Here is a 17262-nt window from a genome sequence, read left to right on the forward strand (position 1 = left end):
TTCCTACGTTGGTTGCTTCAGGCAGCGCCCATGGTTCTCCCTCCCAAGTTTTATCATACAACGACCCTCCGAGGTTGGACAGAGGGTGTGGAATTGCCTAGCCCAAGGTCACTACCCTTGGACTTCCACAGCTGAGTGGAGTCTCGAATCTGAAATCTCCCGAATTTTAGCTCAGGGATGGGATCCTGCTTGGAGGAATCGTTTGTTGAGCAAGGCGAATTCTCTGGTCGAGGGGCGCTTTCTGAACGTTTGTGTGTGGAGGAACCTCCCGTTCGCTTTCAAGGGGGTGATCTTCCATCTGCACAACAGCGTGCCAGAGATCCGGCCGAGTTCCCCCAGAACAGCCTTCTGCTCCGAGTTACAGTTGTGGCTCAGTTGCATCATCCCACTCCGGCTCTTACACCTCAAAGGTTTTGTGCAGAAGGAAAGGGGGTACGCAATCAGATACAGTGAGGGAAGCGGCCTTACCATCTCAAATGCTTTAGGGTAGGGTTGAACCTCCAGGCCGCCAGTTGCCGACCTTTGGACAACCGTGTCTGTGGTTTTGCGGACACCTGCTCCAGGCAGGAACAGGGGGGACGAAATTAGGGCAGACCTCACTTATGCCCCATTTCTTCCCCACCTTATAGGTCAAACCACACAGCCGGTTTCACAAACTTTTAGGGCGCATGCTTTGAGTTAACTTCGAAGCATTGCCACGGTCTCCTCTTCAGAGCTGCAGGAGAGGGTGGTTTGGTGCATGAACCAGGCAGCCCTTCATTCAAGGATCTCTTACCCTGGGGCAGGTAACGTCTTGAGATCCACCTGGGCTCCGTATGGCCACCTACCCACAAAACCCTCTTCCCACGTCCCAAACTGCAGCAGTTGTTGTACCATTAAGTGGCTCCTAGTTTATAATCTATGAATCCATGAGGTCCTCTCATCCACTGTTCTGCTGGGGTTTTGCCAACTCAAGTCTGTGGCTTCCCTTATTGAGTCAATCCATCTCATGTCTGGCCTTCCTCTTTTCCTGCTGCATCCCGCTTTTCCCAGCATTATTGTCTTTTGTCTTGTCGTCTTGCCAAACTATTATTCCTTTTACTTCAAAATAATTAATATTATTATTTCAAAGGCCCCTCTCACCTAAAGAGGAGGTGCAGGAGAGCAATTTTGCCATGTTTTCTGACTCCATAATCAGTTTTGGGTCTACACAATCCTTTCCCTTAAAAAAACTGAATGTCGCTACAGAGTTTGAAATAAAGACCCCATAGATCTAAAACAGATCAGCTTATATATATAGGGCTTGTCCTGTCCCCCTGGGGGCACAGAGGGTAATATATATATTATATATATTCCCCTTTGAGGGGAAAGGACTGTATAGAACCAAAACTGATTATGGAGTCAGAAAACATGGCAAAATTGCTCTCCCACACCTCCTAGAGGGTGAGAGGGGCCATTAAATAATAATAATTACTATTTTGAAGTAAAAGGAATATATATCAGTGTGTCCTGATAGCAATTTTTAGAGTACAGTGGTGCCTCGCTTAACAAGCGCACAGTTTAACGATGAATCCGCATAGCGACACGTTTTTTGCAATCGCTAATGCGATCGCATTGCGATGTTTTAGATAGGGAAAACATTGCATTGCGATGATTGGTAAGCGTTTCACTTACCGATATTCGCATTGCGATGTTTTACAAACAGCTGATCAGCTGTTCCAAAATGGCCGCCGGGTGCAGAAAATGGCTGCCCACAGCGTTTTCGCGCCCTGCCCTCGCTTACCGGGTGGCAAAAATGGTGGCCGGATGGAGGATTCCCCGCATAGCAGTGAGTTTTTCCCCAATAGGAACGCATTAAATGGAGTTTAATGCTTTCCTATGGGTTCCCCCCGCATAGCGACGAATTCGGATAGCGATGTTAATCCTGGAATGGATTAACGTCGCTATGTGGGGCACCACTGTATATATTTTAATTATATTTTAATTATTTTATCTTTTTATTGTATTTTAATTGTTGTAAGCTGCCCAGAGACCTTTTGGTAGAGTGGGCAGCATATAATTTAATAAATAAATAAATAAAATATAGACAGTCACAACCATTTGTGCGGTACGCCGGCAGAAATTCTTCGTGGATAGCATTTTCACCTTCGTGCTAATGAAACTCCTGTTGGTGTAACATTGAGTTATGCCCATACAGCCAAACGACAGGATTCTGCTGTTATTTGGGCTGCCCTGAGCATAGCAGGTGGCAGCTTAACATAAGCAAGATAAAAGGGGCAGTTCTCTGCCCCTAAGAGCTTACAGTCTAAATTGTGGTCAGTGAAGCAAAAGGAGAGAAAGCAAGGAAAAGAAAGGAGGGCCAGGAAAGTTCAGGAAAGCGGGAGGTGCAAGGAAGATAACGGTGAGCCAAATCAAAGTGCTTTCCCAACTCCATGCAAATTATATGCAAATGAGATTGATTCATCTCTCGGCGCCCAGGGCACACAGCTGTGATTGCCAACCCACTGGGGACACATACTTCTTTCAGCCTTCTTCTTTTTCGGGCGGGGAGGGCGAGGAGTGTTGGGGCCAGGGCGAGCATCCATCTTCCAGACTTTTATGTCTGCTGTTCTTGCAGGCCCTGAAAGCTTCTTTGGAAATGAAATGCAAATGCCACGGCGTCTCGGGCTCCTGTTCCATCAAGACTTGCTGGAAGGGGCTTCAGGACTTGAGGGACGTTGCCTTGGACTTAAAAAACAAATACCTTTCGGCCACCAAGGTGGTGCACCGTCCCATGGGGACCCGGAAGCATTTGGTTCCCAAGGATCTTGACATCCGTCCGGTCAAGGAGACGGAGCTGGTCTACCTGCAAAGCTCGCCGGATTTCTGCATGAAGAACGAGAAAGTGGGCTCCCACGGGACTCAAGACAGGTAAAAGCCTTCCTCTGGGGGGAAGATCTTCTGCGTCTTTGACTTTTAACACCCTCCCACTTAGCCAGCCACTTTCTCCAATGGTAACCACAAACACACAACTTTTGGCAATTGATAGAATATTCAGAAAGACCCATATTCTGGAAGGGAATCTATGGGTTTTGTTCCCACGCAGTTGTGTAGGGTATACTTGGAAATGCAGATGTTTGTATGATGGCTTCCATAGCTGTCTCCCTTTCCTCATAAAGGACTCCCTTTAAGGTAGATCCAAAAATTTAGGGAGATGGATTGTTGTATTTCAGCAAGCAAAGAGCAGGTCTTTTGTAAACTCAATGGCTCTAACTGCCCACTCAAGACAAAACTACCTTGAAATACTCTGCATTACAACAGGGGTAGATTGCAATATACTGTTCCTGGAAATGGCAGCTACGTGTAACACTCTCTGGTTTGTTCATTCGTTCGTTCGTTCGTTCGTTCGTTCGTTCGTTCGTTCTTTCTTTCTTTCTTTCTTTCTTTCTTTCTTTCTTTCTTTCTTTCTACCGACCTACCGACCTACCTATTTATCTGTCTGTCTGTCTGTCTCTGTCTGTCTTTAAAATGAGTATTGCTAACACAAATGTTGCAAAATGTACGTATGCATGAATGTATATGTGCATTTACAAACACATACAACAAAATCAATAGTGAAATAAAAAACTTGAATGCTACAATTAGTACACCCAGACTTCTTTTAATCAGTGCCACCCGAGCAGGAGTTGCTTGAAGAAACAGGGAATAATTCAAATGTCTTTTTGAAGGCAAGTAAGAACTAATAAGTCCCAGATATATTTATCAACTGAATTGAGACATCCAAAACATAAAGGAAACCGCTCCAAGTATATAATCTCTAAAGTCTTAATATAAAATGAAAATACAGTAGGAGCCCGGTATCTGTGCAGGGTCAGTTCCAACTCCAAACCCAACCGTACAGATTCTGAAAAACGTGGATTATAGCAAATGCTATTTTAATAGCAAACTGTACACATAGCATGATCATTAGCTCCCTCTAATGGCCAGTTCTGGTCATTTCATCTTTAGAAATATATATATTTCTAGGGGTTTTCTTTTAATATTTTTAGATAAATGGATAAGTGACTCAGTGGATAAGGGGGTCTTACTGTACACAAAATCACCACATCAATTCTGGGAATCCTCCTGGACAAAAGTAGTCCTAGTACGAAAACCAAGATGGGAAGGGTCTTCTCCTGCTCTGTGGGAACAGCAGTTCCTGCCTCTCTCCAGCTTTCACACTCTTTTCTCAGTGGAAATCTTGAATCACAGCCCCTTTCTAAGATATCCCCACCTCTTGGGCTGAATTGAATAGTCCATAGTTCATGGTTTTGGGTTTTGGTAGTTGAGCATACGATAATAGATGGCCACCTTCTAAGGGATGGAAGGAGAACAGGGAAGACTACGGAGCCTAGGTAGGCTTATGCTTTGTGATTTGAGGTTGGCATTGCTCTCTTTAAAGACAGATGAGCCATAAGCAAGTGGCCAGAGAAGTCGGTTACTCTGAAGACATAGAAGCAGTGAGTCCATTCCTGGTCTTAACCTGTGCTGTCCATGGTGCTGAAATTAGAGTTCAGCACCTTGGACAGCTCAGGGTGGGGTGGGGTTTGACACCTTTGATGGCTCCTGTGGAGTCAAAACACCACACTTGACACTGGACCTGCCAGCCTCTATTCCTTGGTGCCAGAATCCCTGCCAAAACTCCCATAGTCAACCTCCAGCATCTCTAGGAACATCTGAAAAGGACTCAATTGAATGGAGACTGGTCACGGTAGACTAGAGGTAGGCAGTTATGGTCCTCTAGATGTCATGGAATGAGAAGTCCCATGATCTGTCATGACAAGACTCTCGCACTGGGGCTTCTAAGTAGACCTATTTTTCGTTGACCAAAAGGGATGATCTACAGGTGTCAAAGTCCTATAAGACGTAGGTTCATAGAATCCTAGAATCATGGAATCAGAAGGGGCCTCTAAGGCCATCAAGTCCAACCCCCTGCTCAAGGCAGGAATCCAAATCAGAGTAGGTTTGACAAATGGTGGTCCAATTTTCTCTTGAAGGCTTCCAGCGTTGGAGCGCTCACCACCTCCCGAGGTCATTGGTTCCACTGTCATACTGCTCTAAGAATGCAGACGTTTTTCCTAATACTCAGCTGAAATCTGGCTTCCTGTTGTTTGAGCCCATTATTATGTGTCCTTCACTCTGGGATGATCAAGAATAGATCCTGCCCCTCCTCTGTATGGCTACCTTTCAAGTGCTTGAAAGGTGCTATCGCTTTCCCTCTCAAGTCTTCTTTTCTCAAGGCTAATAACAAGTTCTTCCAGTTTTTCCTCCTAGGGCTTGGTTTCCAGCCCCCTGATCATTTTTCTTGCCCTCCTCTAAACTTGCTCCAGTTTGTTGGCATCCTTCTACAGAACGGGACACAGTTCTCAAGATGAGACCTAACCCGTGCTGAAAAGAACGGACCTTGTACTTCGTGGGATTTGGAGACTATACTTCTGTTAATGCCTCCTAAAATGGCATTGGCCTTTCTTGCAGCCACGCCACACGGTTGGCTCATATTCAGCTTTGTGGATTTACAACAATGCTAAGATCCAAGACCAAGTGTTTCACTGGATATGCAGGAGCTTTCTGTGTTCCTCATCTCCGCTATTTTCCTTCACACCTCATGGCCACCCCTTTTCCCCTCAATTTTCTTTTGTTACTTGGAGGTTTTCTTTTTCTACGTGCAAGGCCAGTCAAGAAGAATGTGGATGCTCTTGGGTTGCAATACCCATTGCTAAGGCCAATGAGGGATGCAGTCCAAAATCCTCGGGGGGGGGCGGCTTCCCCCTGTTCTTTGCAAGACCTTCCTTAGACTAATGACCCGTGCCTGTGGCAAAACAACAGGACAAGCGTTGGAAGACTGCGGAGAGCCCAACAGGCAGCCTTCCAACTGGTCTGGAGGTGACCCAAGCCCCCGTTTGCATCCAAAATGCCTTGGATCTGGATGGAAAGGTCGTACAAGGTCCCAAGATGCACATGTATTTGTTTTGAAAAAGCCGTATCCTGGGGAAATTCCCACTCGGGGTGTTAAATTCATCCCTTTCCGAACCGTCCAATTGGACACAGCTATTTTCTTCATCATGATCATCTTTCCTTCCCATCTCCTAGCCTTCTGTCTCTGCCTCAAACGGCCGAGCCAAACTGCTGTGCTCACTTAAGCAACAACTGCACTTTCTGCTGAAAACCTGGAGCTTAGCGGATTCTTTGAGTCCTGCGGGGAGGCAGGAAAACGCCGCTCCACAACCTTTAGCCAGTTAGGGGTCAATGGCATTGGAGGATGTCAATGATCAAAGCTTTTTCAGTCCCGTCCTCTTATGTACCTTTGGTCGTACAAGGCCTAAAGAAAATATTTTTTCTGAAATGGTGCAGCCAGATTTCTAACTGGGGCTGGTTACAGGGAAGATAGAACTCCGCCATTGCTCCACTGGCTGCCAGTCTATTTCCGGGCACCATTCAAAGCGCTGGTTTGAACCTATAAAGCCCCAAACGGCTTAGGTCCAAGCTATCTCAAAGACTGCGTCTCCCATTATGAGCCTGCCCAGGCATTAGGATCATCAAGGGAGGCCTTTCTCTTGGTCCCTCCCACTTCACTGGAAGAGCCTTCTCGGTGGCTGCTCCCAGACTTTGGAACTCCCTCCCACTGGAGGCCAGGCTGTCCTTCCGCAAGGAGGCATAAAGGCTTTTCTGGCAAGCTTTTCCTCAATGGCAGGCAGTTTTTTAATGGGTGGTTGTGCTAAAACAGGGTTTTTAGTATTTATTTACCATTTTTAATACAATACTTGATGAATTCTTTTAAAATATTCGTACAGTAAGCCACCTTGGGCCATTTTAAGGAGAAAAGCAGGGTAAAAATTGTGACAAACCCAGACCCACTGGGATCTGCCACACGTTAACTAAGCTGCCACCAACCATTCCCTATAAGAAGTCACACAGACCAGGGATGGATTTTTAAACAAATAAAAAGAATAAGGTTTATTTAAATACAACACACAGGAAAATAAAATGATCAGGTGAATAAGATAAAGTAACGTGGCTTATTCTCATTCATACATGCATACAGTTTGGTTCACACAGAACCCTTAACTTGAAGCACAGACCCTGAACCTATCAGTTCTGGCTAACCAACAGACACCTGAACCTATCAGGTTGGTACTCTGACACACAGTAGTACCCTGTCTGACACACAGACTCCCACACCAGCTTCTTCTCTCAGCTGCTGCTTTGTCTCCTCCCAGCGTCTCCTAACTTCTCCACACAGGCTTCACCTATATATACAGTACAGCCCCTCCTCCTGATGTCCCGCCTTCCACTCCCCATAGGATGGAACTTTCCCTCCAAACCCATGACAGACAGGTAACATCAGTGCTGTATGTAACACCTCCCCTCTTTATAAGTTGTTTTGTAGGGGGAAAGCTAAGGTGCTTTTTCCCAAAAAACAACCTGGATAAAACACACAAAAACAGTTATACATACAATATCATACTTACTTATACTTACATTCTAAGTTAACCATAGCAATTAGGCATTTAAACATTTACCATATACATTACATCAATTTACCTTTATTCATACAAACCAAGTTCAAAAAACAGGTACATTTAACTTTTTGTCATCAAAATATATACATAGTCCATGTTTCTTTCGCCGTCTTCATTCTTCAGGTCTTCTTGACAAGGCGTCAGCAACACAGTTCACTGACCCTCTGACCACCTTTACTTCAAAGTCATAGTCCTGCAGATTTAAAGCCCACCTCATAAGTTTGCTATTGTGGGTTTTCATTGTCTTTAACCATTGCAGTGGTGAATGGTCAGTGCACAGAGTAAAATGTCTTCCCCAGATGTAAGGCTTGGCCTTCTGGATCGCGTAGACTATGGCCAAACACTCCTTCTCCACGGTTGCCAAATGTCTCTCACCTTTTTGAAGTTTCCTACTCAGGTAGGACACTGGATGCTGGTCACCATTCTCATCCTCCTGGCACAGAACTGCTCCTACCCCGCTGTTAGACGCATCGGTGTAGATGATGAACTCCCGGTCGAAGTCTGGAGCCCGCAGGACTGGATAGTTGATTAGCGCCTCCTTCAACCTCTGGAACGCCGCCTCACAGTCGCTGGTCCATGGGATGCGGTCATCAGCCGTCTTCCTCGTCAGATCGGTCAGCGGAGCCGCAATCTCGCTAAACCTCGGGATGAACTTTCTGTAGTAGCCCACCAACCCAAGAAATGATTTGACCTTTTTCTTGGTGTTGGGTCTAGGCCAATCACGAACAGCTTCTATTTTGGCCTCCAGGGGTTTTATCATTCCTCCCCCTACCATGTGACCCAAGTATTTTATTTCTGGGCTACCCAGCTGACACTTGCTGGCCTTTACTGTTAGCCCTGCTGCACTTAACCTCTGCAGCACTAACTCCAGGTGTATCAGGTGATCTTCCCAGGTATTACTGAAGATCCCTATGCCATCAATGTAGGCCACTGTAAAGTCACTGAGCCCTGCCAAGGTCTGGTCCATCAGCCTTTGGAATGTGGCTGGTGCATTTCTGAGACCAAAGCTCAGGACTCGAAACTCATAGAGACCAAAAGGGCTGCAAAAGGCAGTCTTTTCTTGATCCCTGGGATCAATTCTTAATTGCCAATATCCCTTTACCAGGTCCAATGATGAGATGAACCGACAACCCCCTATGGTTTCAATCAGGTTGTCTAGCCTGGGCATTGGGTAGGCATCAGGAGTGGTTACACGGTTTAATTTCCTGTAATCGACACAAAACCTAATGCTCCCATCAGGCTTGTCCACAAGGACTATCGGAGAGGACCAAGGACTAGAAGAGGGGACGATTATGTTCTCCCTAAGCATCTCGTCCAACTCCTTCCGCACCTTGTCCCTATAGGGTCCCGTTACTCGGTATGGGGATACTGCCTGCGGGGGTGCATCCCCTGTGTGGATCCGATGCATCACTCCCTTCACTATCCCCGGCTTGTTGGAAAACACCTGTTGATATTTACTAAGCAGCATTTTTAGTTCTTGCTGCTGGTCTTGGGTGAGTGCAGGACTGATCTTTACCTCCTCTGGGTTGTATTTTACTTCCCCTCTACCCTCCCAGAAGGGTAATTCAGCTTCCTCACTCTCAGCTGCTTTTATCGCAAATAGAACCCTCTGTTCCCCTCTGTAGTAGGGTTTTAGGGCATTCACATGAACCACCCTCCTTGCTTGGTTCTCCTCCTGCTCTATAAGGTAGTTCAGGTCTGACATCTTGGAAATGACCCTATATGGTCCTGCCCATTTGAGCTGCAGTTTATTCTCTCTGCAGGGCCTAAGCCAAAGCACTTCCTCCCCTGGGTCAAAGTGCCTCTCTCTAGCTTTGTGGTCATACCATGTTTTCTGTCTGACCTTCTGAGCTTGCAGGTTTTCTGCTGCCAGCTCTAGATTTCTCTGTAGGTCATTCATCAAGGTGTCTATGTATGTCACAACGTCTTGTGGGTCATCCTGGGTGATCTGCTCCCAATTTTGTTTGATCAAATCAAGGGGCCCTTTCACCCTTCTCCCAAATAAAAGTTCAAATGGACTGAACCCGGTACTGGCTTGTGGCACTGATCGATAAGCAAACAAAAGGGATTGCAGCTTCTGGTCCCAATTGTTTGGATTCTCTGCCAAGTAAGCCCTAATCATGCGCATTAGAGTCCCATTGAACTTCTCAGTTAACCCATTACTTTCAGGATGATAAGCAGTGGTTTCCTTGTGCTTAATTCCACAGATTTGCCATAAGCGTTTCATGAGCTTTGATGTGAACGATGCGCCCAAATCTGTGATTATCTCTGAGGCAAATCCCATCCTGGACATATACCCCACCAAGGCATCTGCCACTGTGTTAGTTTCAATGTTAGTCAAGGGTATGGCTTCAGGGTACCTCGTGGCATGGTCCACAATTGTGAGAATGAACCTGTTCCCCCTCTTTGTGGCCTTGGGCAAAGGTCCCACAATATCCACCCCTATGCATTTGAACGGAGTGTCAATCACAGGCAAAGGGCACAACTTTGCTTTGGTCCTGTCGCGGCTATTCCCCTGCCTTTGACACACATCACATTGTTTACAGAACTCCCTGATCTGCTTCCCTATGTCAGGCCAGTAAAAATTCTGTGTGATTCTCTGCTGTGTTTTGTTCACCCCTAAGTGTGCAGCAAACATGTCAGAGTGCCCCCTTTGTAAGATCATGGGGCGATACTTTTCAGGTACCACCAGCTGACTTCTGATCCCATCTCCCCCTTTTGAGATATTCCTCAGGGTCTCTCTATACAAAATCCCCTTTTTCTCTAGAAATCTCACTGGGGTTTCAGGTGTTAGCTGGGCGTCTGTCACCTGTTCAAAACACTTTTGGAGAGTGGCGTCTGCCTTTTGCTCTTGTCCAAATCTGCTGTCTGTGGTTAAGGTTTCCACCACAGCTTCTGAACTCCCCTCTGCTTCCGTCTCTGGCTCATCATTACCCCCCTGAACTGTCCCCGTGGTGGCTTGTGAACGTGTAATCACTAGCACCCGTTTCACATGTTCAGCCAGGTCATTTCCCACGAGCACGGCTGCTGGCAGAGTCGATGAAATTGCTAGCCGCCAAACTCCCCTCCAGCCTTGAAAGTTGACAGGTACCTCCGCGACTGGGAGTGAGATTATCTGCCCCTCAATCCCTGCTACCTTTATGCTCTCATTCGGGATTATATATTCCCTAGGAATAATATCTGGATGGCACAGGGTCACCTGAGAACAAGTGTCCCGCAGCCCCCGATACTGACGGCCAAGTATTCCTACGTCCACCCCTGCTGTCTCAAACAACTGAGAATCTGTTCTCATGAGCAAGCATCGCTTGACCTCCACAAGAGGACCACCTTCCTCAGCCTGATCAGCAGATGCAGCCGTTCCAGACTGAGCAGCCATGGCAACAGGCTCCCTCAGTGACAATGAGCCTTGCTCTTTCTGGACACAGAACACAGCTTTTGGCTTGGTTCCACTAGAATCCTGAGGCACCATTCCTTTTAGCTGCTTTAATTTCTCACACTCTGAGATTAGATGGCCCTTTCCCTGACAGAAATAACATTTTCTGGTGTATTTTGATTCTCTCTCATCTTGTTTTGGTTTTCCCTCCAAAATCTGAGGTCTTGGTTTCATGTCTGAGGGCTTCCCTTCACCATGGGCCCCTCCCCCTTGCTGGTTTTTCCCTGGTCCCTGAGAGTACTTGCTGTAGGTTTCTTTGGGTTTACCTACAGATTTCCCCTCACCCAAGGGCTTTCTTATTTGCGAAATAAAATCTGCGATCTCGGCAGCTTCCACCACAGATTTTGGTTTCCTTTCCCTCACCTGGAATTTCAATTCCCCATGCAGGACTGAATAGAACTGTTCCAGCGCTATCAAATCTTTAAGCTGTTGAAAGGTCTCTGTCCCCTCCTGCGATAGCCATTTCTCAAGCAGCCTCACCAATTGGGCCCCCACTTGGGTAAAAGTCTGCTCTGGTTTTTTGGTGATTGACCTAAATCTTTGCCTCAGCTGTTCCGCATTTATCCCATGTCTTGCAAACACCAGTTTTTTAAACTCTGCAAAATCTTTCATCAGTTCCTCAGGCATCTCGGCATAGACCTCAGCCAGGCTACCACTGATTAAAGATCGCATGATGGTCATCTTCTCAGTTTCCCTCACTGAGAAGTCCACAAACGCTCTTTCCACTAGGGAAAAGAACACCTCAGGACAATCTCCCTTGTGGTACACAGGGAATTTCTTCAGGTCAGCTTTAGACAATTGGCCTCCCTCAGAATCCCTATTGTTATTATTGTTCTGGTTCATCATTTCCAATTTTCTTAATTCAAACGCCATTTTCTCTCTCTCCAATCTTTCTGCTCTTTCCATTTTCTCTATTTCAAACTGCCTTTGTTTCTCTCTTTCCCTTTCCTCCATTTCCCTCACCCTCAGTTCATGCTGTTGGGCTATGAGTATTTTTCTGAGTTCTGGGTTTTGTTCTCCCGTGCTGTCACCTTGCACTGAGCCAAATTCATCCTCAGAACCTTGGTCAACCTGGGGGTCTTTCACTTCACCCATTTCTGCCATCTGGCTTCGAGTCAAGGGCATAATCCCCCCTCAGAACAGGCTGCTTTACAAGTCAAGCCTCAAAATAAAACGACCACTTTTTTTCTCTTTTGCCTCAGAACCAGCTTTCTATAGATTGCTGCTGTTCTTCAGCACTTAACTTGCAACAGTTGCGAGCCAGAGTCTACCCCCCTCTGCTGGGCCTCTCAGCTGGCAAGCTAGCTCACTTCTATTTCACAGTTTTGCCTCATCTTTTTTCCCGCCAAAACCAGGCTGCCTCAGAGCACTCTAATCTAGTCTCCCCAGTTGGCACGTTCTTCTACTAGCGCACCTCCCCGTGAGGTACACCTAGAAGATTACCTACGCGCCTCAGATTGTCCCTGACTAGACCCCCCTTGCTCTGGGCACACTTGCCAAGGCTTTGCTGGACCACTGGACAACTGGACCAGTCGTATCCCACACGCTGGACACCAATCAATGTGACAAACCCAGACCCACTGGGATCTGCCACACGTTAACTAAGCTGCCACCAACCATTCCCTATAAGAAGTCACACAGACCAGGGATGGATTTTTAAACAAATAAAAAGAATAAGGTTTATTTAAATACAACACACAGGAAAATAAAATGATCAGGTGAATAAGATAAAGTAACGTGGCTTATTCTCATTCATACATGCATACAGTTTGGTTCACACAGAACCCTTAACTTGAAGCACAGACCCTGAACCTATCAGTTCTGGCTAACCAACAGACACCTGAACCTATCAGGTTGGTACTCTGACACACAGTAGTACCCTGTCTGACACACAGACTCCCACACCAGCTTCTTCTCTCAGCTGCTGCTTTGTCTCCTCCCAGCGTCTCCTAACTTCTCCACACAGGCTTCACCTATATATACAGTACAGCCCCTCCTCCTGATGTCCCGCCTTCCACTCCCCATAGGATGGAACTTTCCCTCCAAACCCATGACAGACAGGTAACATCAGTGCTGTATGGGTTTTTAGTATGGGTTTTTAGTATTTATTTACCATTTTTAATACAATACTTGATGAATTCTTTTAAAATATTCGTACAGTAAGCCACCTTGGGCCATTTTAAGGAGAAAAGCAGGGTAAAAATATTTCAGACAGACAGACTAGAAAGATAGATAGATAGATAGATAGATAGATAGACAGACAGACAGACAGATAGATAGATAGATAGATAGATAGATAGATAGATAGATAGATAGATAGATAGATAGATAGATAGATAGATAGATAGATAGATAGATAGATGGATGGATGGATGGATGGATGGATGGATGGATGGATGGATGGATGGATGGATGGATGGATGGATAGATGGATGGATAGACGGATAGACGGATGGATAGACAGACAGACAGACAGACAGATAGATAGATAGATAGATAGATAGATAGATAGATAGATAGATAGATAGATAGATAGATAGATAGATAGATAGATAGATAGATAGATAGATAGATAGATAGATAGATAGATAGATAGATAGATAGATAGATAGATAGATAGATAGATAGAAAGAAGGACGGACGGACGGACGGACGGACGGACGGACGGACGGACGGACGGACGGACGGACGGACGGACGGACGGACGGACAGACAGACAGACAGAAGACAGATAGATAGATAGATAGATAGATAGATAGATAGATAGATAGATAGATAGATAGATAGATAGATAGATAGATAGATAGATAGATAGATAGATAGATCATGGGAAACAGAGGAGGTGCCAGAAGATGGTTTTTTCCAGCAATTTGCAGCCATTAATATGATCTACTTCTTTTGTTCTATTATTCCCATTAGCCTTGCCCTTCATGTACAGTAGCGAGGGATTATGGGAGATAGGAGGACCAAAGCTACCCGCTCTGCACTTGCTGAAGCCCCCGGGTTGTCTTCAAGGGCAGCCCCAAGCAGCATACATTACAGTAATCCAGTTGGGAACTGCAGTCAAAACATCTGGAGGACTCTACTTGCCCCCCTCCTCCAACAAACCAGGGCTGGGGGATTTGTGACCTTTCATACTTTCTTGGACAACAACTCCCATCATCCAGAAGCCCTAATCATTCTGGCTGCGGATGATGGGAGCTGCGCTCCAGCCATCTGTATAGAGTCCGCAGTTTCCTAGCCGTGGTCTCGACGGACCCATACTAGTTTGACTCCTTTCAAGGTAGCTTCATATACATTTAGTGAGCCGGGGATCTTTACTCAAAGACTCCAATTTAGTACGTATTTTATTTCTTTATTTTATTTATTTATTTTTATTTGTATCCCGCCCATCTGGTATATTCTTTTTATGTAGGCATCCTTCAGTCTCGAAAGACTATGGTATCGTGCTCTGTATGGAGGACTTGGAACAGCGTCTAGTGTGGCTGAGGAGGCCAATTCGAGAGTGACAATCCCTTCCACACTGGAGACAAATCCAATCTGTCCCCTGTCCAGCTCCCTGGTTTTGCTTCCTTTGTGACTTCCTCTTTGCCTCAGCCTGCTGGACAAGGGTCTCTTCAAATTGGGAGAGGCCGTGATGCACTGCCTGCCTCCAGGCTGAACGATCAGATGTCAGAGTTTCCCATCTGTTGAGGTCTATTCCTAAGGCCTTCAGATCCCGCTTGCAGATATCCTTGTATCGCAGCTGTGGTCTCCCTCTGGGGCGATTTCCCCGCACTAATTCTCCATATAGGAGATCCTTTGGAATCCGACCATCAGTCATTCTCACGACGTGCCCAAGCCAGCGTAGACGTCGCTGTTTCAGTAATGTATGCATGCTGAAAATTCCAGCTCGTTCTAGGACTACTCTATTTGGAACTCTGTCCTGCCAGGTGATACCAAAAATCCGTCGTAGGCAACGCATATGGAAGGTGTTCAGCTTCCTCTCCTGCCGGGCACAAAGGGTCCAGGACTCGCTGCAGTACAGGAGTGTGCTCAGGACACAGGCTCTATAGACCTGGATCTTGGTATGTGTTGTCAGTTTCTTATTGAGCCATACTCTCTTTGTGAGTCTAGAGAACATGGTGGCTGCTTTCCCAATGCGTTTATCCAGCTCGACATCTAGAGAGAGGGTGTCAGAGATGGTTGAGCCAAGGTACACAAAGTCATGAACAACCTCCAATTCTTGTGTGGAGATGGTAATAGAGGGAGGTGAGTCCACACCCTGGCCCATGACTTGTGTTTTCTTCAGGCTGATTGTTAGTCCAAAGTCTTGGCAGGCCTTGCTGAAACGGTTCATGGAGGTCTTCAGCAGAGTGGGCAACAATGGCTGCATCGTCTGCAAAGAGGAAGTCCCTCATGCATTTCAGCTGGACTTTGGTCTTTGCTCTCAATCTAGAGAGATTAAAGAGCTTTCCATCTGATCTAGTCCGGAGATAGACACCTTCTGTTGCAGTTCCAAAGGCATGCTTCAGCATGACAGCAAAAAAGATCCCAAAAAGTGTTGGTGCGAGGACACAGCCCTGTTTCACTCCGCTTCGGATGTCAAAGGGATCTGATGTTGAGCCGTCAAAAACTACAGTGCCTTTCATTCCATCGTGGAAGGACCTGATGATGTTAAGGAGACGAGGTGGACATCCAATCTTGGGAAGTATTTTGAAAAGGCCATCCCTGCTAACCAAGTCAAATGCTTTTGTAAGGTCTATGAAGGCCACTAAGAGTGGCTGTTGTTGTTCCCTGCATTTCTCCTGCAACTGTCGGAGGGAGAATACCATGTCAGTGGTGGATCTATTTGCTCGAAATCCACACTGTGATTCCGGATAGACTCTGTCTGCAAGCACCTGGAGCCTCTTCAGCACAACACGGGCAAGCAGCTTCCCTACAACGCTAAGAAGAGAGATACCACGGTAGTTATTGCAGTCACCCCTGTCACCTTTGTTCTTGTACAACGTGACAATGTTTGCATCCTTCATGTCCTGTGGTACTCCACCTTCCCTCCAGCAGAGACAAAAGATTTCATACAGTTCGGTGATGATGATCTCCTTACCGCATTTCAGCACTTCAACAGGGATGTTGTCCCTTCCAGGTGCCTTGCCAGAGGTGAGGGAATCCAAGGCCGCATTTATTTCTGCTAGGGTTGGTTCGCTGTCCAGCTCTTCCAAGACAGGCAGGCACTCAATGTTATTTAATGCTTCTTCGGTTACTACATTCTTTCTGGAATATAGCTCGGAGTAGTGCTGCACCCAGCGTTCCATCTGCTGTGCTCGGTCCTGGATGATCACACCTGTAGTAGACTTCAAGGGAGCAGATTTCTTCTGTAATGGACCTAAGGCCTGCTTGATACCATCATACATTCCTTTGATGTTACCTGTGTCCGCTGCTATCTGTATTTGAGAGGAAAGCTGAAGCCAGTAGTCATTGGAGCATCTCCTGGCAGCCTGTTGGACTTGGCTACGAGCGGCTCGAAGAGCTTGCAGGTTGTACTCGCTAGGACAGGCTTTGTATGCTGCTAGAGCTCTTCTCTTATCCTCAATGGCTGGCATTAACTCCTCCGAATGGGCTTCGAACCAGTCAGCCATCTTTCTGGTCTTCTTGCCGAAGGTGGACAAGGCGGTGTTGTAGACAGTGTTCTTGAAGTGTTCCCATCGTTCAGGTGCATTTACATTTGCTGGACCTGGAAGGGTTTCCTCGAGTGCTTGGGCAAATTCCTTCACTTTTCTGTGATCATGAGTCTTGTTGATGTCAATACGTGGTCTTCCTTCCTTTTTCATGTGATACAATTTCTTTGTTCGCAGTTTTACTCTACTACACACCAGGGAGTGATCAGTATCGCAATCAGCACTCTGGTAGCTGCGTGTGATCGTAACACTAGGAAGGCTAGAACGTCTAGTGAGGATCAAATCGAGCTGATGCCAATGCTTGGATCTTGGATGTCTCCAGGAAACTCTGTGTTGCAGCTTCGTATTAAAGAATGTGTTGCTGACACAGAGACCATAGTAACAGCAAAACTCCAGTAAGCGTTGGCCATTTTCGTTCATCTTTCCAATGCCAAAACGGCCTAGACAAGTGGGCCAAGAATTGTGATCAGCACCAACTCTAGCATTAAAGTCTCCAAGAATGAACAGTGACTCTCTTTCAGGGACTTTTTTGATAGTAGCTGCCAGATCGTCGTAGAATTTGTCTTTCACTTCTGGAGTGGATGACAGTGTTGGTGCATATGCACTAATGAGGGTTACTGGTCCTGCTGATGAGTGGAGCTGCAGAGACAGGATT

At 46.3% G+C, this 17262-nt stretch overlaps 1 protein-coding gene across 1 annotated transcript in view; it reads left to right on the forward strand.

The window, feature by feature from the left end:
• Positions 1-17262, forward strand: part of WNT11 (Wnt family member 11) — a 65668-nt gene that overhangs the window by 33936 nt on the left and 14470 nt on the right. Inside the window, exon 5 of the mRNA XM_020809688.3 lies at positions 2597-2889. Coding sequence (XP_020665347.3) covers positions 2597-2889 — 293 coding nt within the window. The remainder of the gene's footprint in view (positions 1-2596; positions 2890-17262) is intronic.

The sequence above is a fragment of the Pogona vitticeps genome, chromosome 3, assembly GCF_051106095.1.
Source record: "Pogona vitticeps strain Pit_001003342236 chromosome 3, PviZW2.1, whole genome shotgun sequence".
In the NCBI taxonomy this organism is placed as follows: Eukaryota; Metazoa; Chordata; class Lepidosauria; order Squamata; family Agamidae; genus Pogona; species Pogona vitticeps.